Source organism: Lissotriton helveticus, chromosome 11, assembly GCF_964261635.1.
Source record: "Lissotriton helveticus chromosome 11, aLisHel1.1, whole genome shotgun sequence".
NCBI classification, from domain to species: Eukaryota; Metazoa; Chordata; class Amphibia; order Caudata; family Salamandridae; genus Lissotriton; species Lissotriton helveticus.
This window is the reverse complement of record NC_136072.1, coordinates 1,094,093,746-1,094,116,942: the sequence shown is the minus strand read 5'-3', so window position 1 is coordinate 1,094,116,942 and position 23,197 is coordinate 1,094,093,746. Positions and strand designations below refer to the sequence as shown.

At 45.9% G+C, this 23,197-nt stretch overlaps 1 protein-coding gene across 14 annotated transcripts in view; it reads right to left on the bottom strand.

Moving 5' to 3' along the window:
• DEPDC5 (DEP domain containing 5, GATOR1 subcomplex subunit) overlaps nucleotides 1–23,197 on the bottom strand; it is a 578,923-nt gene that overhangs the window by 410,739 nt on the left and 144,987 nt on the right. For 13 of the 14 annotated variants that reach the window (XM_078667736.1, XM_078667740.1, XM_078667744.1 and 10 more), the window contains exon 12: nucleotides 4,809–4,881. In XM_078667736.1, the coding sequence (XP_078523862.1) occupies nucleotides 4,809–4,881 (73 nt within the window). Of the gene's footprint in view, nucleotides 1–4,808; nucleotides 4,882–5,883; nucleotides 5,960–23,197 lie in introns of those variants that run through there. The other variant, XM_078667748.1, reaches the window with a different exon arrangement.

Sequence of the window (23,197 nt, the reverse complement as noted above, 5' to 3'; positions counted from 1 at the left end):
AGTTTTCATTCCTTTTATGGTAAGCAAAAATACTAATATTGATCCTACACAGACTGTAACTACTGACACTAAAGGACTGACAACACGAAGTGTAGAAAGACGTGAAAAGGCACTTAAACAAACGAAATCAGACTTAGAAGCATCAGATGAGGAAGGACTACATTACCACGGAGTTAAGAACCAGACTCATTTAAATGTTTTCGCAAACCTGTTAGTACATTACGTAGAAACTATGGAGATAGAAGACTGCTATGTCTGCATGAAGCTACCTACTTCTGTAGCTGAAGGCGTGACTTATCATCACCTGCCCCTGACTTATGGAATTTCCTGTAGTATATAGGCAAGTTTATTTTACAAAAGAGGACCGTTACAGTACTACTATTCTAACGCAGACGTGATATTTTCTGAACTTCCAATACGTGGAAATCTGAATCCTGTACATACTAAAAGTGACGTTACACGTTATATGGGAGAATACTTTCTGACTATAGGTACCATAGACTTAAATGAAGCACACAGAGACAACTTGACCTGTTCATTACATGAACAAGAGGAAATATTTTTAAACATGGCAGAAAAAAGAAGGGAGAGTTTCCAAAGAAAGGCAAATGACAAAAGACAGAAAACTCCTAAATGGGCTGAAAACATGGAAAGCACCTCAAATGGTGGGGCTGGTCCTGCTTTGTTGCTGGATTTCGAAAGGAAAGGGAAACTCTGTCCTCACCGCGAGAAGACTAGTTATTATAATAACATTTTCATTGGTTCCAGTCAATGTGAGCACAATTATAAGGTAATTGGAGGTTGGGGTTTCAAAAATGGGTCAGAACCTGTGTTTCCGGGAATTTATTATATATGTGGAAACAAGGCTTATTTCAAATTGCCGGATCACTGGTATGGAAGCTGCTACTTTGGCATTGTCTTCCCGAAAATATACCATGTGAATGAAATTGCTGGAAGCAATGAAAACACTAATGGCTTAGTGCGTAGTAAAAGAGAAAGCGTAGGTGAAATAATGGGTAGTATTTTTAGTGCACTGATACCTGGAGTGGGAGTGGGAGTGGTTCTGAACACACACAGAATTTGCAAATTATCCACAATAGTGGATGTGCTGTCTACTGACACAGCTCATGGATTTCTGTTGGTCAATACCGAAATGGTTGCGATCAGATCAATGGTTTTGCAGAACAGACTTGCTCTTGATACCCTATTAGCAAAAGAGGGCGGAGTCTGCCGGATGCTGAAAGCGCAACATTGTTGCACTTACATACCGGACAAAAGTGTACAGATCAAAAGATATGTGAAAAACATTACTAATTTGGAAAAATAACTCAAACCACTGGAGGTTGATAGTGCCTGGAAGAGACTTGTTGATGGTCTCTCCAATGTAGGTCATTGGTTTTCTAACTTAGGTAAAGGTCTATTGTTTAAAGTACTGATGCCAATTGGAGTGATAGGTTTCATCATATTCCTCATATTTGTCTGTTGTAAATGTCGTAAACACACAAAGAAATACACTATGAATCGAAGAGGTGTGAAACGGAGTGTGGATGAGCTTGAATTGGAAGACCTAAATAATAAGATTTACAAAAAGATGAAAAATTCTCACCCTGATAAAGATGTGAAAGAGAAATTGAATCGAATGTTAGAAGAGATGGAAATGCACAAAGTCTGAAAAGTTGGCATCTGGTTCCATTATGTTGTGATGATAGTAAATATCATCAAAGAGGGGATTGATAGAGCAAGATTTCGCATATTACGCGACTTGCTTAAGTCAAGAACCTCGAATCATTTATAATCCTGTAATACAAAACTGTACGTCTTACTAATTTCTTTTATTTTGGATGTGTGTGTATCTTAGAGACGCTTGCTTATGTGTTTTTACTAAAACGATTAACTCTTGTCCATAAAATGGCCGCCGCTTTGGAATTTGCTTCTGCGCATGCGTTAGTCACACTCACGTGACGTGGTTGCAGTTTGGTGGGAAAATGTGCGCATGCGTAATAGCCTCAAGATGGCTGCTTGTGTATTAAACGTGGTGAAGCTTGCGCAGATGCTCTTGTATTATTGTTTATTGTACTAATTCATAATCGCATAGTATATTTTTATAGTAAGAGATATAAAGTAGCTACTCATGAGATGTAGTAAAATCATTTATTTCTATGTTTTAATTTGTTTTCGCTTACTTTTCATGTACCGCGATAATTGGGGGGTCTAAATGAGACGAGAACCATCTTGAAAGTCCCTTCTGCGCATGTCGCGCAGCCAGGGAGAAGTCAGCCTTGAGCAGTGGAACTCAGCCAGCTGGCAGACACAGTCAAGATGCTCCTGAGAAAATGACCTGCGACCCAGCAGGACGGAGTTGTCTGTACCCAAGTTGAAACATTTGTTAATATTCCATTGTATTCCAAAGATTTGTCTCATGAGAACCCCAAATTCACTAGGCGGTCCCTGAGTATGTAAATCTAGGCTTGTAGAAAGTTTGTTCTGATTGGTGTGTTAACCTATCCTACTTTAGGACCAATCGAAATTGGGGATTCTGACACTTTGCAACATTTGGGGGGTGGTACACTGACCCGAAAACAGTATATCTAGCCTAGGTTCAGCTAGAGAAATTGTCCGACTTGTCTGAATAGCTGACCTGTCACTGACCCATCGCACTCAATAGGTGACTGATACAGAGGTGCTGCGGAGCACTCTGTCCGAATTTGACCATAGACTCTGAAGGTTTTACTAAACCTTAAGTGCTGGCGGAGCACTTTGCTGGGAAGTTCGTTAACCCAATCGGGGTAATGACTGATAGCTGCAGAGAGGGTGGAGCGCAGGCGTTGCTTCCGAACTGCGAGTGCTGGTCGTGTCCTGGTGGTCCTGTCCTGATCCTAATCTGGTTTTCCTGTCCTGTCCTGTCCTGGGGTGTCCATTCTGCATCTGCTGTCCCATTGATGACTGTCCTTCCTTGGGGTTTATCCTGTCCTTAAACTGACCGGTGGCCAGGGTTGGTTTTCACACCATTCTAGGTAATTATATAATGCGAAAACTCTATACTGCGCCTTCTATTTTTCTGTCTTTGCTTAAATAAAGACATTTCTTTGCATATGTTAATTTCCATGCTTTCCGCAATCTACTATATGAAGAATCAATGCATTTATTTTTATAGCGTGTTCCCGTGTTCCTATGTTTCCCTACCTTTAGAGCATATTCTCTCTCTATATTTGTTTATGAATTTTCGATGTGGTTTATAATTTCTCCCTAACAAACTGATTGAAGTATTGTTATTAGAGTTATAGCGTGTTCCACTTTCTACCCTTCCTATAGATGTATAGGATTTTCCCCATTTTTACTCATTTTCGTGAAGTACGTCCCAATAGAGTAAATTTAGTACGTGCATAAGCTTGCCAATTTATAGATGTCTATTATTAAGTTTCAATTTATCTGCTTAGTATGTTTCTAGTTCTCTCCTCATCCTAGACCCATAAATGGTTGCCCTTATATGTTTCTTGTATGGTTATGTATTCTTTGCTAATCTGATTATAGACTGCCTCCTTATAGTGGAATGTATTACTCTTAGACACTGAATATTATAACTTCTCAGTTGTCCGTGGTCATTTTTATGAATAACAAAAGAATATAAGTTGGTATTTGTATTTTTGCCTGCCTTTCTTTTACAGCTAGCTCCCTGATCCATTGTGGTCATTAGGTACCCGTAACAGTGGATTGGTAAGTTGGGTACATCAGAAATTGCATAGGAAGGAACCCAGGGTTACTGGTAGTAGAGAGTGTTAAGGTCACCCGATTAATGTATATGGGTTTGATTGGAAAGAAATACATGGGCCTAGTACGTGTCTGGTGAAATTATTGGTCGGGTGACCCGCGATCTCTATCAAAGTGACGGAGGAATGAAGTGACGTGCAACTCCGGTGTTCAAAAAAGTCGTGGTTCCGTACTTCGTTGTTCCGTCAATCGTGGATGTGACCTTCGTTGTTCAGCCCTCTTCGTTGTTCACACTTCGTTGTTCCGGTGAGTTGTTGTTCTTACTTCATGGTTTAGGATGTTTCCCCCTAGAAACAGCTCCTAAAACTACTGAGACTTTAGAAATGCATGGGACTGCTAGTCTTGGATCCCAATGTGGTCAAACACACCGGAAAAATCAATTAAAGGTCATTAAAGCTCAAAGATCATATCTGTGAATACTCTCAATGCCACAATCGAATACCAACAAAGGTTTTCTGCATGAAAGAAGGTCTAAAATCGCTCTTTTCAGCAAAGCTTTGGGCCATATCTCCATGAACACGCTCACTGTATCATAATATTATATAACTTGAAGCCCCCTACCCCTTCTTCACCCAACAATACTAGAACCTAGGCTACAATGTGCAATGTAACCACAAGCCTAAACTCCCCCAAGTGGTGGAGTCCTACATGACAGGGTGAGGGGGAGTCCACATCTTCAGACTGCCCATCCAACAAGAGCAATCCATTAACAAGTCTTACTAGTGACAGACCAATGAACAATTCAACTTGAAGTACTGGCTCCTTTATGCTGCCTAAGGAGAGGGGCTGCCTCCTACTCTAAAAGAACCTGGAATAAAAACACGGTTGCACTGCAGAGTGTGAAATTATAATATATCCATACTGTGAAAGAATTTATTTACACTGGTTCTGCCAACTGGGTAACAGATTGATATTTTTCCATAGCTGAGATGTAAGCTCATTAGAGAGATGCCAAAGAGAAGGCTAAAACAAGGCACCTGTAGGTAAAAAGGAAAAAGAGGTAATTTTAACCAAGATATCAGAATGATATGCAGACCTACTTGTAAAAATCCTCATAGAACCGTTCTTCGTGATCCTGAAGGATGGAAGGACGATGGCTTTCAGGAAACTCATCTGAAATCATATTAACAGAGCAAAGGTGAAGATGGTACCCCAAGAAGGCAATTTAAACTCTGAATACGTTCCTATTTTAGCAGAATTGTGCCATTTTCTTTAAACTTGCCTGTTACCCTTCTGGCTTTTCAGCTTCAATCTCTTCAGCCCACTTCTCAATTCTACTAGGCTAAATGGAATTATCTGACTTTTGCAAATATATAAACGACACCCTGTGACATCTTAGGTAATCGTGTTGAGTCCTAAAGTCCTAAACATTTTACATCCTAGATACAGATGAAATACACGCAATGATCTGCCCCTTGTTAAGTTTACGTTTGATTCACTCCACAGCTATGTCTTGCTTCACACATTACAACTGCACCACTACATATTTTTCATGCTTTTAGAAAACTATTTTGCCCTCACCACTTCTGAGGGAACGTGCACCTATGCAGCACAAGCCTTATTACAAGGATTAAATTTCACATGTAGTTCCATGCTATAACTAGACTACATAGACACATGCTTCCTTCCGATACTGTGTTTCAAGACCCTGCCAAGTTTATTATTGATTCACCCCACCCAGACAGCCTACAACGATATATGTTCTTGCATTTTTCTTCAACACATTTCTGATGCAGACCTCGTCTTGCTTCAGTATTTCTCCTAGACCTAGGGAGTGTTCGAAATGAACAAACTTACAGAAGACTCATTCATGCAAATTTGCAACTGCAAATTGGGAGTGTCCCCTGAGCCACACACTGAAGTGCGTAGACAAATGAGGGAAGCTGCCACTCCTCAATCCTTGTACTCCAACAAGTGTTTTGACAACCAATTCTCCAGTAAGACACGCCCTATACACTAACACGTATTACAGATATAGAGCAGCCCAGCAATGGTGGTTTGGGGTATCAACAATACTGTAGTGCACTTGTCACCCTCACCTGCCCCAGCAGACACATTTCAGGAAGAGTGTTTTACTCATCTTTGAAAGTGGGCCAAGATAAAGGCTGAACACACCTGCCGGCTCTCGGCTGACTAATTTCGGCATCTGTGTTCAGAACAGGTATGGGCATGTAGCAATCCTCAGAAGCCTCCCTCAAAATGTCCTTCACAGTGCGTTGGTCCACCCAATTCTGAAGAAGCCTGCCAGAACTAATTTTAAGACTGAAATTAGTGTTAATATCTATTTGCACTTAAAAACGATAAATTAATCCCTTTTGTGTCACTAACTCTTGACCATTCAAACCATTCACTTTCTCTTATATAGGATAAATCAAAATGTTACCCTTCTCTTTATGTATATTCCCCTGTTTTAACACTGAACACTGTTTTATACAACAAATGTCTTATTTATTCCAAATTGTATACCCCGTTGTCCATACCACATATTAAAATATACTATATATAACATTTCATTGCATTAATTAAATTTTTTATTTAAAAACAATATTCATATCAAATCCAATACATCATCACAAGTTTATCGAAATTTTATCAACAAAATGTGTTTGCTCTATACGGTGATGGCTTCTAATGTGTAAACACACGGTTGACTAGAACCATAACTCGACAAGCAGTGTTAGTCTTATCCCGAGTATATTTGAACATTGTTCTTAATTTTTTTAGATAAATCTATGCTTTAAAAAAAGAAATCCTAAGTCCTGAAGAAGGTGAGGTGAACCAACCAATGCCACCAAAACGCCACGTCGACAACTTAGAATAAGACTAACACTGTTTGTGGAAATATGTTTATAGTCAGCCGTGTGTTTACAATTAGAACAAAGGAAACTGCAAAATTATATGAAAGCAAAATAAAATCAGTGCAACTTTCACTAGACTCAGACATCCTAAAAATGTTAAAATGGGGGCGAGGGGATTTTAAATGGCTTTAATCACGGAGAATTTGCGGAACCAAATAGCCACAAATCCAACATTTACAGAAAAAAAAGATGAATTCAGTTTATTTTATTTATTTATTTTATTTTGAAAGTTTTATATAGCGCAAACAAGATCTTTGCAGATATCAGAGCGCTTTATAAAGAAGGGATACGAACAGGAAAGTAAATAACAGGCCATTGGGCATAGCGTAGTTGTAGGTAATAAGTGGGGTGGGGTAGGTACATGAGGGAGCATAGTCAAACAGGTACGTCAATAGTGCAATAGTACAAACAAGTGGGAGCATAGACAATCAGGTAAGTCGATAATACAAGTAATACAAAAAGGCAAAGGGATCGAACAAGTAGTACAGATCGGTGCAGAGTCTTTAAAGAGTCCAAGATAATAGTTCAAGTGTATTTAGCCATGAGGATAGCTTTTACTTCTTTCTTAAAAAGTGTAGTGGAGGAGATGAGCCTGGTTTCAGGAGGGAGTGAGTTCCAGATCCTGGGTGCCATTCCTGAGAAGGAGCGTTTATAAGTTTTTTCCTTCCGGAATCTTCGAGGCTTCAGCAGAAGATTGTTTGTGCCTCTAGTGATTCTAGAGCCGCCAGAGATTGTCAGCTTCTGAGTGAGGAAGCCGGGTGAGCTCAGGTGTATAGCCTTGTGCGTCATGCAGGCGATTTTCAGATGTATTCTGGCTTCAAAAGGCAGCCAGTTCAGGGATTTCAAGTCAGGGGAAATATGTGAGTGTTTTTTTGACCCAGTGATGAGTCTCGCTGCAGCGTTTAGAGAAGCTCTTAGGGGTGCGGTAGTAGTTAGGGGGAGTCCGCAGAGGGCGATGCTGCCATATTCTATTCGAGGGATGACTAGTGCTTGTACTGCAGTTTGGAAGTCTTTGGCTGGGAGGAAGGGTTTAAGTTTCCTCAGGGTATTGATTTGGTAGTTCGCTCCCTTAGTTGCCTTGCTGATATGTTGCTGCATGTTGAGATTGGTGTCAAGTGTTATGCCTAAAGATTTTGCTGAGTCGACGATGGTGGGTTGGATATTGAGTGCAGTTAGGTGTTTAAGCCAAATTTGAGTGGTAGAGATCTTCGCGGGAGGTGAGATCAGAAGGAACTCTGTTTTCAGAGCATTGAGTTTGAGATGATTATCGGCAAGCCAGGATTGGGTGCTTCTGATCGTTGAGTTCTGGAGCAAAATGTCTTTGGGGGATTGTAATTTGAGATATAGTTGGGTGTCATCGGCGTACATGTGTAAGTGTACATTGGATGCTTGTAACAAGGTGGTGAGAGGTTCCATAACTAGGTTGAACAAAGTTGGGGATAGGGTGGATCCTTGGGGGACGCCTAACGATACAGGTATTGGCGAGGACATCAGGTTGTTGCTCTTGAATTTCTGCGACCTGTTGTGTAGAAAGGAGGTGAACCACTTGAGAACAGTCCCAGATAGACCCATTCTTGTGTTTAGTAGTTCGAGTAAATTCTCATGTTTAACGGTGTCGAATGCTGAAGAGAGATCAAGAAGGATGAGGAGGCAGGTATCGTTTTGATCTAGGATTTGAAGGGCGTCGTCAATTATTACCTGTGGAGAAGTGTGGCTCACTGGTTAGAGGAGGCAGACCTGGAAGCAGAGGTCAGCCGGGGACCAGGGTTCAATTCCCGGCTCGGCGGGGTCTTGAGTCCTAAAATGTCCATGGACTCGACAATTCTCGCTCCGGTGCCTACTCGATTCACGGGTTCACACTCTGCGACTCTGGGCAATAGCTTGCTTAATCTCCACAACGGCCCCTCGCGGCGGGATGCCTGGCTTTCACCTTGCGGATACCCTGCCGGGGTTATCTCACAGGGGAATACCAGGACGGGTTCCCTAAGCAAGCGCTTAGAAACCGCTTGGTGATTTGCGCTATATAAATTCCTGTACATTTATGTGAGTCATAGCAGTTTCCGTACTGTGTCCTGCTCGGAAGCCTGATTGATGAGGGTTGAGGAGATCAAACTGATCAATGTGTTTCGTCAATTGTAGTTGTGCGCATTTTTCCAACAGTTTGGCGAGAGTGGGAATATTGGTAATGGGACGGTAATTGTTTAGATCAGAGGGGTCGGCTGTTGGTTTCTTTAGTAAAGGGGTGACTTGTCCAACTTTGAGGGAGTCAGGGATGGTTCCTTGTTGAAGTGAGCTGTTGATAATTTTAGTCCAGAGTGGGAGGAGCAAAGGGGTAAAGTCTTTTACAGCGTTAGCAGGAAGGGGGTCCGTGAGGTGATTGGGTGGTTTCAAGGTGCTGAGCAGTTTGCCAATTTCTTCTTCAGAGTAGGTGCCAAAGGATGACCATGTAGCATTGTTTTTTGGTTCAGTGGGTGTTATGCAGTGGGGTTTGGAGTAGAGGCTTGCGTCAATGAGGAGATCGCTCTTTATGTTGTCAGTTTTTTGGATAAAGAAAGCGGAGAAGTCTTCACAGGAGGGTGCTTCGCGCATAGTGCTGAGTGGTTGGGGTTGTTCCTTGGATTGTGATCTGATTAGCTCAAACAGTTTTCTCAGACGGTTTTTTGCTTGGTCGAGCTGGAGGCTGAAGAAATCTGATTTTGAGCGTTTTATTTTCCTGAAGTAGGCGTTTCTCTTTTTCTTCAGTGTTTTTAGGTGCAGTGCAGAGGGAGCTGATCTCCAGGTGCGCTCTGCCATTCGCATGGCTCGTCTATCCTCATTGAGACTCCCGTCGTACCATGGATTGGAGATTTTAGTGGAGACTCTTTTTAGCTGCATAGGTGCAGCCTCATTAATTATTGAGGTCATAGCGTTGAGATAGTGGTCAGTCAAGGATTGAACGTCCGTAGCGCCGGTAGGGGGAAGTAGGAGATTGCAGTTGGACGAGGGATTCTTTTTCTGACGTTGCCTCTTTTGGATGGGCAGTTCCAATATTGGAACCACAGATCCAAACGCTTCATTAGCTGGCTGCAAGAGAAAGATTTATTTTGTGGCCATCATTCGAGGACACGGACAGGGCATAGTTCATGCCACAGTACAGGACTACCAGAGCAAGCTTCACCAATCCATGCTTCATCATACTAGGTTCTTGGTCATAGGTTCAAAACAGTAGACCCCAGGAGAGGAGGTATGGCTCAGAGAAGTTTGCCTTGGGTTTGCAGTACCTAAAACAGAACCTTGTCCAGGGTCTGTGAATCCAGAATCTAGATTTAAAAAAACACAACCACTGGCCAAAGGCCAAGCTCTGTGGGCCACCTACTGTGCCTAGTGGGGTTGGCCACCAATGGTGGGTTAGGTACAAGACCTAGCTGCTTGTTAGTGACTCCTACTCAACTGAATCACATTTGTTGGTTTTATTCACTGTGAAATATAATTGTATATATAACGTGAATATTATAAACATACACAAAATTGAATGAACTAAACAAAATGATAAAATAATGTGTTTATGCACATGGACGTGTGAATTGTAATCACATTGTAGTATTTCTTTTATGTTTATTTGGAAGCCGAATCATGTGACAAAATAAAATGATGGCTCATACAGAAACAATGCTGTGGTACAGGCTTTTTAATAATAATAATAATAATACGGGAAATTTATAAAGAGCCTGGTTACGCGCACCGGCGTGTCCCCGCGCTATGGTGAGTGGTGGTGGCAGAGTCACCCTAACCGGCAGCAGACCCAACCTACCGGGTGTACAGATATGTTTTAAGTTTCTTCCTGAATCTGGGCTCAGAGAGCTCCAGACGCTGTTCCTTTGGCAGACCATTCCAGCTCTTGGCAACCAAGTACCTGAAGGACCTACCCCCCATATGTGCTTTTTTCACTTTGGGGACCTTCAGTAGCCCTGAGCCAGAAAAGCACAGGGCGCGCGGAGGCTCATACCGAGTAACCAGGTCCTGTAAAGGTGCAGGTGCCTTCCTGCACAAAATGCGGTGGCATGTGCAAAGAGCCTTAAAGTTAACCCTACTTTTTACTGGAAGCCAGTGGAGTGCTTGGAGGGCAGTCTTTGAAGGCGATCTCTTCGGAAGCCTCAAGACCAGACGAGCCGCTGCATTTTGCAGCACTTGAAGACGGCTGATGACCTTGCCCGTTGCCCCCAGATAGAGCAGGTTGCCATAATCTAATCGTGATGTTACGAGGGCATGTACCAGCGTCTTCCGAGCTGCCATGGGAAGTAGATCGAGAACTTTCCGTAGGCTTTTCAGGACACCGAAGCATACCCCCAACACTCGGCCTATCTGAGGTCCGAATGTTAGGTCCGCATCCAGCCATACCCCAAGGTTTCTAGCTTCCTGGCAGGGTGTAGAAGTCTCCCCCAGGCAGGATGGCCACCATGCCGATGACCACACCGACAAGTCCCCCCCCCCCACCACGAGCACCTCCGTCTTGCTGCCGTTCAGCCTCAGGCAGTTGGAAGACATCCAGGTAGCCAACTCCTGCATGCAGGCTCTGAAGCTGTCCGCAGCAAGACTGGGCGCGCGCGAAAGGGAGATGACAAGCTGCGTGTCGTCGGCATAAGACACTATGTGCAACCCATAGCTTTGAACAATGGCTGCCACCGGGGAGACGTACAGATTGAATAAGGTTGGGCTCAGGGATGAGCCCTGCGGTACGCCCTGAGCCAAACTAATCTCCCTTGAGTAGCAGTCTCCCTGTCTGACCTGAAAGCCTCTACCTATCAGAAAAGACTGGATCCATTTTAGTGCAGCCCCTGATATCCCACCATCATTCAGACACTGTAGCAAGGTGGTATGAGCTACAGTGTCGAATGCTGCGCTAAGGTCCAGGAGGATCAGGGCCATGGTCTGGCCCTCGTCCACTCCCTGGCGGATGGTCTCAACCGCCATGAGTAGCGCCGACTCGGTAGAGTGGCGTGGCCGGAATCCAAACTGGGAATCATGTAGGAGGCTGGCCTCCTCCACGAACTCCATCAGCTGGATGTTCACGGTTTTCTCCGCCACCTTAGACATGTACGGTAACAAAGAGATAGCGATAGCGATAATATGTCACATTGTAAGTGTGCCTTAATAAAGGGTGCTGAGTTGGGCTTCATGTGAGTTGAGTGCGGAGTTCTGGAGTTGGAGAGCACAGGAAAGCATCAAGACACCCTGCTGCAGACTGTATGGCTCATGCCAAGGTGCTGGGTTAGTGGTGCAATCCACTCGGAACCAGTCAGTCATCACAGCGGCCTAGTTCACTCAGGCTCCGGGCTGGGGCTTGAGCAGAACTTTGGAAGTCTGCATCAGCACACACAACTTGTATACTGCTTTAGGGTTGCAGCAGCACAGTACACTAGGGCACAATTTCAGAGCTGTTCCACAGTGCAGGTAGTTAAGTGGGAAAGACTGCTCTCCAATCTGGGAGTCCGCAGATCGTTCTCCTGAGTCTCTCTGGGTGGATGGACTCTCAGCTCCAGGGAAAGCTACTTCTGGATTTCAAAATCTCCTACAGGGTTGGTGCATTCCATCCCTCTCTCAGCAGGAAGTTTAGCTGTCAGGCGCTTCAGGTCAGACAAACAGCTCTTCCTTCTAGGTCAAACTACAGGTGATATCCCCTCAGCTCTAGGATGCTAGCTATCAATCTACTCAGAAGTGCTGAGAGTAATATGGGGAGCGCTCCTTTTTTAGGTCTCGCGCCTGCGATGCATATGGCTTCGCAGGCGCATGCGCGATACTATAGTTGCCGTGTCTGCTTCCCAGGAGACAGGAGACTGTCACGCGCACGCTCAGGAAAGCGATCGGAGCCGGCCGCGCGCGTTCCCAATCTCCTGTCTCTCTGGCGAAGCAGCTGAGCCGCGATCTTTCTTCTTCCCTCATCGTCTCTTATCCCTTCCCGTCTGGTGTCCTTTCCCCCTCCTTCTCCTTTTCTCCTGTGCTTCTCCCCCTCCCATCACCACTCGTGTCTGGCCCCGCCAGGCCCATATCCGCTCAGGCTTTGTAGTTTCCCGCGCCTTATCGCCCTGCCTGGAGGTGGGTGTGTATTACAGGATATTGGCGGCTGCCTCGCTCTGTATGTTTACACGAGGGCGTCCGATGCCTCGCAATTAAGTGATCAGACAAGGCCGCCAGGATCTGGGTCTGGCTTGGGGGTGCCCGACGTGGCACAGTTTTATATTTATGGCCCCATAAAGACAAGAATCCTTAGCGACGCACACACGGAAGGCAGACCAGCAAGTCCAAATGGGATGGCACAAAAAAGACAACAGTCTACGTCATGGCGAGCGCATAGAACAGGAGTCTCTAAACCTGAAATCTAGCCTGGTAATGGTTCATTTGAGATGCGATTTATTTATTGACACGTTCTTTGCATTTTACTTGTGGGACTTTATTTTTATTACATGAAGCAGGCAGTGAGTGACCCAAGCGCCCCGAAACCCCGATCGCCACTAAAGACGAGTTAGTGTCTGCCTGCTGACATCAGACCTGAACCTGACTGGAATCCGCCGCAGTGGCACACTGAGGTGAGCTCCAGACACAAGCTTGGTGTGCTGAGCTGCGCCCATCACATCTCAAATCCGAAGCAGATGTAGAGCCGGGGCTGAGGCCCCCAACGAAGCTCGTCTCCGACACCGCAGAGCTGGGGAAGCGTTTAATAGAGCCGCCCTGCGTGTGGTGATTTTGTGTTCATGTGTGCATGCGTGAACGCTTGTGTTTCCTTGTTTGACATGGGTAGTCTGTTGTGTATCTGTGCTCGTTTGTCTGTGTTTGAGGATGCATGTGTGTGCGGTGCATTTTTTATGTACGACCGTGGTTTGCGTATGTGTCTGGTATGTGTTTGCCTCGGGCAGTGTACTTCCTGTGCAGTTTGGCGTGCGATGGCCAAATTGTAGAGTGTGCACCTGGGTGTACAACGTTGTTTTTTTGGATTGTGTGTGGGCATTTTGTTGTAAAAGTACGTTTATATTGCTGGTGTGTATGCGGGTGAGCTTGTGTGTGTGAATGTGTATGTGCAGATGTATGGGGTTTGTGAGGCTTTGGGAATGTGAATATAGGTGTGTGTTTTGTGAGGCTTTGGAAACCCACGCTATCTGGTGGATGGGGCTAGATCACCGCTCCCTGTGGAGTTGGGCCCCTGGCCGCCCCGGCCTCCAGATTGCCTCCTCCCAGGCACAGTCCCGCTGGCTCCACTGTACCTGCCGGACACTTCCAGGTCCTCCGGGAGCCGCAGACTGGCACCTCGGCCCGACACACTCAGATTTTATCCGGCAAAGAGTTATCTCGGCTCGAAGAATATTTCACATTCTTCGCAGGAGCGTGAGTCCGGTGGTACAGGGTGACTGTGCCTACGAATGGATAGCGCGGGGGTCTTCTGGGGGGAGCGGTGTTTGCATGAAAAGTTGTTTTAGCTCAGCTTGCCCGTTGCACTCGTGTTCATTCTGCACCGGTGGACGCCTCAAAATCCATTTTTAAAGTGCAATAAAGTTGTAATGATTGCATTTCCATTCTAAGCGTTTCCACATCTGCCAGATCAGATCCCAAGAGGCAAAACAAAATATGTTGTAGAAGCTCAGTTTCTGTGAGCGTAAAGCACTATTTACCGAGAAGCCTTTGTAATTTGTATCAACCTCAGATTATAGGGTATGGATTTTAGCCACTGGAGATTTGTTGACTGAAAGATGTTCCCATTCTTTGATTATGCGGCCGGTTGGCAGCTGGCCTTTGACATCAGTGCCATTAAAGAGAGTGTACGTTCTGGCTGCTCGATGTCAGGGTGTTTTCTGAAATGAAGGGGGCATTGCGGTCGTGATCTGTAGCAGTGCGTCACTACCTCCCACACAGTTGCCCCCTGAAACCTTTCTGTGGCCTACTGCACCCTTAATGAGTGTTTGAAAATGTGGCAATGCTTACATCTTCTGCTCAAGAATCTAAGCTGATGGCATTCTGGTTTATGTCACCAACATATCTAAATCCGAGGTCAGTTTTAGGTTAAGCCGAGCCTATGGGACGAGGAAGGCCACCCCGTGGCGTCATCTCTTTCATCTGTTCCCTGTGATTCACAGCTTGGATCCTGCAGCATTAGCTAAAGGCAGGCCGGGGGCATTTACCCTGCTCCCACCTCAGGTTCTCACGCAGTGGTAGTAGTTTATAATTTATTTTATCTTATTTTGAGCCGCTTTTGTTTTTTTTTAATATTATATTGTTCTATCGGTATTTGCATGGCACATGCCTTCCGTTCCAATGCCTTCGATTCTTTGCACACAAATGGCTCTCTCTGCAGCTTCAGCTGCTTTTGGGGGGCACAGGATTCCTTTAGGAAGCAGACAATCTTTATGCTAAGGAGGTTGAGGAGAGAAAATTTAACTTTTCTAAGACTAGCCACAAATACTTACGGCCCCAATGCATATAGGGGTGTGTTTTAAATCCTAAACAGCTGAAAGTGTGAACAGCCTCTTGCCAAGGTTGTGATTTGCTGTATCACTGCTCTATTCAGGGTACCAGATTGAAACCTCCCCTGGATTTCAATGATATATTCTTTGAACTTTTTCCATGTTAATGGGCATTTCCTTGGCCATATCTTTTGTCATGTTTCTGTACACATTTGTTCCAAACTTGACGTATTTAATGCAGTTGTGATCACTTGTGGGAAACCTACACAATTATATTGTGTACAAATCTACGCTTAGAAGAAGAGTCACACTCTACTAATTTCTACGCATTCTCTACTACTCACTACTACTCACTCTCTACTACTCTTATTACTCAGTCTCTACTACTCACTCTACTACTCACTCTACTACTCACTCTACACTACTCCCTACTACTCACTCTACTCACTCTACTACTCTACTACTCACTCTATTGCTACTACTCACTCTACTACTCACTCTACTATGCTCTACTACTGTACTACTCTCTACTGAATCTCTACTACTCACTCTCTAATCACTCTACTACTCTCTACTACTCACTCTAACCACTCTATACTACTCACCCTACTACTCTACTACTCACTTCTCTACTCACTCTCCTCTACTCTCTACTTCACTCTCTAATCACTCTACTACTCTACTCTCTACTCATTCTCTACTACTCACTCGCTACTACACACTACTACTCGCTCTCTACTGCTCTCTACTCCTCTCTACTACTCACTCTCTACTACTCACTCTCTACTACTCACTCTACTACTCACTCTACTACTCTACTCACTCTCTACTACTCTACTCTCTACTCATTCTCTACTACTCACTCGCTACTACACTCTACTACTCTCTACTCCTCTCTACTACTAACTCTCTACTACTCACTCTCTACTACTCACTCTACTACTCACTCTACTACTCACTCTACTACTCTACTCACTCTCTACTACTCTACTCTCTACTCATCTACTGCTCTCTACTACTCACTGTCTACTACTCACTCTACTACTCTACTACTCACTTTCTATTACTCACTCTCTACTACTCACTACTACTCACACTCTAATCACTCTTTACTACTCTCCACTCAACCTCAACAACTCTATTACTCACTCGCTACTCACTCTGCAATCACTCTCTACTACTCTACTCTCTACTCATTCCCTACTACTCACTCTCTACTACTCACCCTCTACTGCTCTACTACTCACTCTCTACTACTCACTATACTCACTACTACTCTCTACTACTCACTTTCTACTATCTACTACTCACTCTCTACTACTCACCCTCTACTACTCACTCTCTACTACTCACTACTAACTCTCTACTACTCACTCTCTACTACTGAACTCTACTCATTCTCTACTACTCTCTACTACTCACTCTCTACTACTCACTTTCTACTGCTCTCTACTCACTCTACTACTCACGTTCTACTACTCTCTACTGTGTACTCTCTACTACTCTACTACTCACTCTCTACTACTCTACAAATCACTCTCTACTAATCACTCTCTACTCCTCACTCCCTACTCTCTGATGGCATGACATGAGTGACAGTGAATCGGGTACCAGCATGATTGGCCATTGCGGCGTTTTCATAACTCCGGTAGAGGTTAGCGCTATTAAAAAAAGCATTAAGACATCAGACATGCACAAACATCAGACATCAGACATGCACAAACAGACATCAGACATGCACAAACATCAGACATCCACAAGCATCAGACATCCACAAGCATCAGACATCCACAAGTGTCAAGCATTCACAAGCGTCCAACACCCACAAGCAACAGACATCCACAAGCAACAGACATCCACAAGCAACAGACATCCACAAGCAACAGACATCCAAAAGCATCAGACATCCACAAGCCTCAGACTTCCACAAGCGTCAGACATCCACAAGCGTCAGACATCCACAAGCGTCAGACACCCACAAGCGTCAGACATCCACAAGCGTCAGACATCCACAAGCGTCAGACATCCACAAGCGTCAGACATCCACAAGCGTCAGACATCCACAAGCGTCAGACATCCACAAGCGTCAGACATCCACAAGCGTCAGACATCCACAAGCGTCAGACATCCACAAGCGTCACACATCCATAAACATCCAGAGCATCAGACGTCCACAAGCAACAGATGTCCACAAGCAACAGACATCCACAAACAACAGACATCCACAAGCAACAGACATCCACAAGCAACAGACATCCACAAGCAACAGAGATCCACAAGCAACAGACATCCACAAGCAACAGATATCCACAAGCAACAGACATGCACAAACATCAGACATCCACAAGCATCAGGCATCAGACATGCACAAGCGTCAGGCGTCCACAAGCGTCAGGCATCCACAAGCGTCAGGCATCCACAAACGTCAGACATCCACAAACGTCAGACATCCACAAACGTCAGACATGCACAAGCAACAGACATGCACAAGCAACAGACATCCACAAGCAACAGACATCCACAAGCAACAGACATCCACAAGCAACAGCCACAAGCAACAGACATCCACAAGCATCAGACATCCACAAGCATCAGACATCCACAAACATCCAGAGCATCAGACGTCCACAAGCATCTAGAAGCATCAGACGTCCACAAGCGTCAGACGTCCACAAGCGCCAGACGTCCACAAGCGTTAGGCGTCCACAAGCGTCAGGCATCCACAAACATCAGACATGCACAAACATCAGACATCCACAAGCATCAGGCATCAGACATGCACAAGCGTCAGGCGTCCACAAGCGTCAGGCATCCACAAGCGTCAGGCATCCACAAACGTCAGACATCCACAAACATCAGACATCCACAAGCGTCAGACATCCACAAGCGTCAGACATCCACAAACGTCAGGCGTCCACAAGCTTCAGACATCCACAAGCGTCAGACATCCACAAGCGTCAGACATCCACAAGCGTCAGACATCCACAAGCGTCAGACATCCACAAGCGTCAGACATCCACAAGCGTCAGACATCCACAAGCGTCAGACATCCACAAGCGTCAGACATCCACAAGCATCAGGCGTCAGACATGCACAAGCGTCAGACATCCACAAACATCAGACATCCACAAACATCAGACATCAGACATCCACAAGCGTCAGACATCCACAAGCGTCAGACATCCACAAGCGTCAGACATCCACAAACGTCAGACATGCACAAGCATCAGACATCCACAAGCGTCAGACATCCACAAGCGTCAGACATCCACAAGCGTCAGACATCCACAAGCGTCAGACATCCACAAACATCAGACATCCACAAGCATCAGGCATCAGACATGCACAAGCGTCAGGCGTCCACAAGCGTCAGGCATCCACAAGCGTCAGGCATCCACAAGCGTCAGGCATCCACAAGCGTCAGGCATCCACAAACGTCAGACATCCACAAACGTCAGACATGCACAAACGTCAGACATGCACAAACATCAGACATGCACAAGCAACAGACATCCACAAGCAACAGACATCCACAAGCAACAGACATCCACAAGCAACAGACATCCACAAGCAACAGACATCCACAAGCATCAGACATCCACAAGCATCAGACATCCACAAACATCCAGAGCATCAGACGTCCACAAGCATCTAGAAGCATCAGACGTCCACAAGCGTCAGACGTCCACAAGCGTCAGACGTCCACAAGCGTCAGGCGTCCACAAGCGTCAGTCATCCACAAACATCAGACATGCACAAACATCAGACATCCACAAGCATCAGGCATCAGACATGCACAGGCATCAGGCGTCCACAAGCGTCAGACATCCACAAGCGTCAGACATCCACAAGCGTCAGACATCCACAAGCGTCAGACATCCACAAGCGTCAGACATCCACAAGCGTCAGACATCCACAAACATCAGGCGTCCACAAGCGTCAGACGTCCACAAGCGTCAGACATCCACAAGCGTCAGACATCCACAAGCGTCAGACATCCACAAGCGTCAGACATCCACAAGCGTCAGACATCCACAAGCGTCAGACATCCACAAACATCAGGCGTCAGACATGCACAAGCGTCAGACATCCACAAACATCAGACATCCACAAACATCAGACATCAGACATCCACAAGCATCAGACATCCACAAGCGTCAGACATCCACAAGTGTCAGACATCCACAAACGTCAGACATCCACAAACGTCAGACATGCACAAGCATCAGACATCCACAAGCGTCAGACATCCACAAGCGTCAGACATCCACAAGCGTCAGACATCCACAAACATCAGACATCCACAAACGTCAGACATGCACAAGCATCAGACATCCACAAGCGTCAGACATCCACAAACATCAGACATCCACAAACATCAGACATCAGACATCCACAAGCATCAGACATCCACAAGCGTCAGACATCCACAAGCGTCAGACATCCACAAGCGTCAGACATCCACAAACATCAGACATCCACAAACATCAGACATCCACACACATCAGACATCCACAAACGTCAGACATGCACAAGCATCAGACATACATAAGACATCAGACATCCACAAGCGTCAGACATCCACAAGCGTCAGACATCCACAAGCGTCAGACATCCACAAGCGTCAGACATCCACACAAGCGTCAGACATCCACAAGCGTCAGACATCCACAAGCGTCAGGCGTCCACAAGCGTCAGGCATCCACAAGCGTCAGGCATCCACAAACGTCAGACATCCACAAACATCAGACATGCACAAACATCAGACATGCACAAGCAACATACATCCACAAGCAACAGACATCCACAAGCAACAGACATCCACAAGCAACAGACATCCACAAGCGTCAGACATCCACAAGCGTCAGACATCCACAACCGTCAGACATCCACAAGCGTCAGACATCCACAAGCGTCACACATCCACAAGCGTCACACATCCATAAACATCCAGAGCATCAGACGTTCACAAGCAACAGACATCCACAAGCAACAGACATCCACAAGCAACAGACATCCACAAACATCAGACATCAGACATGCACAAGCATCAGACATCCACAAACGTCAGACATCCACAAACATCAGACATCAGACATGCACACGCGTCAGACATGCACAAGCGTCAGACATGCACAAGCGTCAGACATCCACAAACATCAGACATCCACAAACGTCAGACATCCACAAACATCAGGCATCCACAAACATCAGACATCAGACATGCACAAGCGTCAGACATCCACAAGCGTCAGACATCCACAAGCGTCAGACATCCACAAGCGTCGGACATCCACAAACATCAGGCGTCCACAAGCGTCAGACGTCCACAAGCGTCAGACATCCACAAGCGTCAGACATCCACAAGTGTCAGACATCCACAAGCGTCAGACATCCACAAGCGTCAGACATCCACAAACATCAGGCGTCAGACATGCACAAGCGTCAGACATCCACAAACATCAGACATCCACAAACATCAGACATCAGACATCCACAAGCATCAGACATCCACAAGCGTCAGACATCCACAAGCGTCAGACATCCACAAGCGTCAGACATCCACAAGCGTCAGACATCCACAAACATCAGACATCCACAAACATCAGACATCCACAAACGTCAGACATCCACAAACGTCAGACATGCACAAGCATCAGACATACATCAGACATCAGACATCCACAAGCGTCAGACATCCACAAGCGTCAGACATCCACAAGCGTCAGACATCCACAAGCGTCAGACATCCACAAGCGTCAGACATCCACAAGCGTCAGGCGTCCACAAGCATCAGGCATCCACAAGCATCAGGCATCCACAAACGTCAGACATCCACAAACATCAGACATGCACAAACATCAGACATGCACAAACATCAAACATGCACAAGCAACATACATCCACAAGCTACAGACATCCGCAAGCAACAGACATCCACAAGCAACAGACATCCACAAGCAACAGACATCCACAAGCGTCAGACATCCACAAGCGTCAGACATCCACAAGCGTCAGACATCCACAAGCGTCAGACATCCACAAGCGTCAGACATCCACAAGCGTCACACATCCACAAGCGTCACACATCCATAAACATCCAGAGCATCAGACGTCCACAAGCAACAGACATCCACAAGCAACAGACATCCACAAGCAACAGACATCCACAAACATCAGACATCAGACATGCACAAGCATCAGACATCCACAAACGTCAGACATCCACAAACATCAGACATCAGACATGCACAAGCGTCAGACATCCACAAGCGTCAGACATGCACAAGCGTCAGACATGCACAAGCGTCAGACATCCACAAACATCAGACATCCACAAACGGCAGACATCCACAAACGTCAGACATCCACAAACATCAGACATCAGACATGCACAAGCGTCAGACATCCACAAGCGTCAGACATCCACAAGCAACAGACATCCACAAGCGTCAGACATCCAAACATCAGACATGCACACGCGTCAGACATGCACACGCGTCAGACATGCACAAGCGTCAGACATGCACAAGCGTCAGACATGCACAAGCGTCAGACACCCACAAGCGTCAGACATCCACAAGCGTCAGACATCCACAAGCGTCAGACATCCACAAGCGTCAGACATCCACAAACGTCAGACATGCACAAGCGTCAGACATGCACAAACATCAGACATGCACAAGCGTCAGACATGCACAAGCGTCAGACATCCACAAGCGTCAGACATCCACAAGCGTCGGACATCCACAAGTAACAGACATCCACAAGCAACAGACATCCACAAGCAACAGACATCCACAAGCATCAGGCATCAGACATCCAGAAGCATCAGACGTCAACAAACATCCAGAAGCATCAAACGTCCCCAAGCATCCACAAGCAACAGACATCCACAAGCATCAGGCATCAGACATCCAAAAGCATCAGACGTCCACAAGCATCAGACATCCACAAGCATCAGACATCCACAAGCGTCAGACATCCACAAGCGTCAGACATCCACAAGCGTCAGACATCCACAAGCGTCAGACATCCACAAGCGTCGGACATCCACAAGCGTCGGACATCCACAAACATCAGGCGTCCACAAGCGTCAGACGTCCACAAGCGTCAGACATCCACAAGCGTCAGACATCCACAAGCGTCAGACATCCACAAGCGTCAGACATCCACAAACATCAGGCGTCAGACATGCACAAGCGTCAGACATCCACAAACATCAGACATCCACAAACATCAGACATCAGACATCCACAAGCATCAGACATCCACAAACGTCAGACATGCACAAGCATCAGACATCCACAAGCGTCAGACATCCACATGCGTCAGACATCCACAAGCGTCAGACATCCACAAGCGTCAGACATCCACAAGCGTCAGACATCCACAAGCGTCAGACATCCACAAACATCAGACATCCACACACATCAGACATCCACACACATCAGACATCCACAAACGTCAGACATGCACAAGCATCAGACATACATCAGACATCAGACATCCACAAGCGTCAGACATCCACAAGCGTCAGACATCCACAAGCGTCAGACATCCACAAGCGTCAGACATCCACAAGCGTCAGACATCCACAAGCGTCAGACATCCACAAGCGTCAGACATCCACAAGCGTCAGACATCCACAAGCGTCAGGCGTCCACAAGCGTCAGGCATCCACAAGCGTCAGGCATCCACAAGCGTCAGGCATCCACAAACGTCAGACATGCACAAACATCAGACATGCACAAGCAACATACATCCACAAGCAACAGACATCCACAAGCAACAGACATCCACAAGCAACAGACATCCACAAGCGTCAGACATCCACAAGCGTCAGACATCCACAAGCGTCAAACATCCACAAGCGTCAGACATCCACAAGCGTCAGACATCCACAAGCGTCAGACATCCACAAGCGTCACACATCCACAAGCGTCACACATCCATAAACATCCAGAGCATCAGACGTCCACAAGCAACAGACATCCACAAGCAACAGACATCCACAAGCAACAGACATCCACAAGCAACAGACATCCACAAACATCAGACATCAGACATGCACAAGCATCAGACATCCACAAACGTCAGACATCCACAAACATCAGACATCAGACATGCACACGCGTCAGA